This window comes from Suricata suricatta, chromosome 9, assembly GCF_006229205.1.
Source record: "Suricata suricatta isolate VVHF042 chromosome 9, meerkat_22Aug2017_6uvM2_HiC, whole genome shotgun sequence".
Classification (NCBI taxonomy): Eukaryota; Metazoa; Chordata; class Mammalia; order Carnivora; family Herpestidae; genus Suricata; species Suricata suricatta.
In genome coordinates this window covers 71102722-71103866 of record NC_043708.1, presented here as the reverse complement: position 1 = coordinate 71103866, position 1145 = coordinate 71102722, and the positions used below count along the sequence as shown (strand labels likewise).

At 52.9% G+C, this 1145-nt stretch overlaps 1 gene segment (V, D, J or C); it reads left to right on the top strand.

The window, feature by feature from the left end:
- The first annotated feature begins 254 nt into the window (after window positions 1-254).
- LOC115302234 overlaps window positions 255-1145 on the top strand; it is a 4189-nt gene continuing 3298 nt past the window's right edge. Inside the window, 2 exon segments of the V gene segment in view lie at window positions 255-395; window positions 580-1048. Of these exon segments, the coding sequence occupies window positions 344-395; window positions 580-1048 (521 nt within the window).

The following is a 1145-nucleotide window of genomic DNA, read 5'->3' as shown; positions in this document are numbered from 1 at the left end:
GACACTGACTCTTCTAAAATTTCCTTCACCTTTCCTCAGTTATTAACCCACATAATTCTTACATAACTGTTTTTAAGAAAAAGCCCTTATAACTGCACATATTGGAAATATCTCTCCTACCCTCCTGCACTGTTGGCAAGCACAGTTTTGGGGACACTACTGTGCAGTCTCCCTGGGCCGCTGTGGGTGGAGTCTTGAGTCCCTGAAGTGACAGGGCTCAGGGGTGATTGGTGCTCAGTGACTCTGGAGGAACTTGGTGACTCTAACAACACAACTTCTCTGACCCGAGACTCTACACTCTTCAGAGTAGGGGTGAAGGCACGTCAGCAGCAGCCAAGGAGTCATGAAGAGACCCTGGGGAGCTGTGCTGGGGCTTCTGTGGGTGCCGGTTTGCTGTGAGTGGGGGTGTCCCAGAAGGGGGCTGGGGAAGTTCCCAACCCACAGTGGCGGGGAGTTGACCCAGAACTCCTGGAGGGTCTACCCCCTCAGCAGGTGTTTCTGGGGATATTTTATGGATCTGAAAACTGCATCAGTGGTTCCCAGGGACTTCATTTGTGTTTGTTTTGTCTTTCCAAGCAGGGGTGAGAGGGGTGGAGGTGGAGCAGAGACCTCCAGCCCTGAGCGTCCAGGAGGGAGCCAGCTCTACCCTGAGCTGCAACTTTTCCAGCTCAGTGAGCAGCTTGCAGTGGTTCCGACAGAACCCTGGGGGCGGCGGCCTCACGCAGCTGTTTTACATCGCGTCAGGGATGAAGCAGGACGGGAGGTTAGAATGCACGCTGAACAGTAAGGAGCGGCACAGCAGCCTGCACATCAGGGCCTCCAGGCAGGAAGACTCAGCCACCTACCTGTGTGCGGTGGAGGCACAGTGCTCCCTGCTGCCCTGCAGCCTGTCCCCAAAGTGCAGCTGGGCTCGCAGCCCTGGCTCCTCCGCCAGGACGCCTTCCTACCTCAGCAGCATTTGCACAGTGTGCTTGGGACCATCTGGGTTTCTGCAGGCTCAAAACTGGTGGCGGTGTGCCTTGCCAATATACTATTACAAAATCAAAGTGTGTGTGTGCGCATTGCATAAAACACATTGGAGGGATGTAAGTTCTTTTTTTTTTTTTAATTTTTAAATGTTTTTATTTATTTTTGAGAGAGAGGGA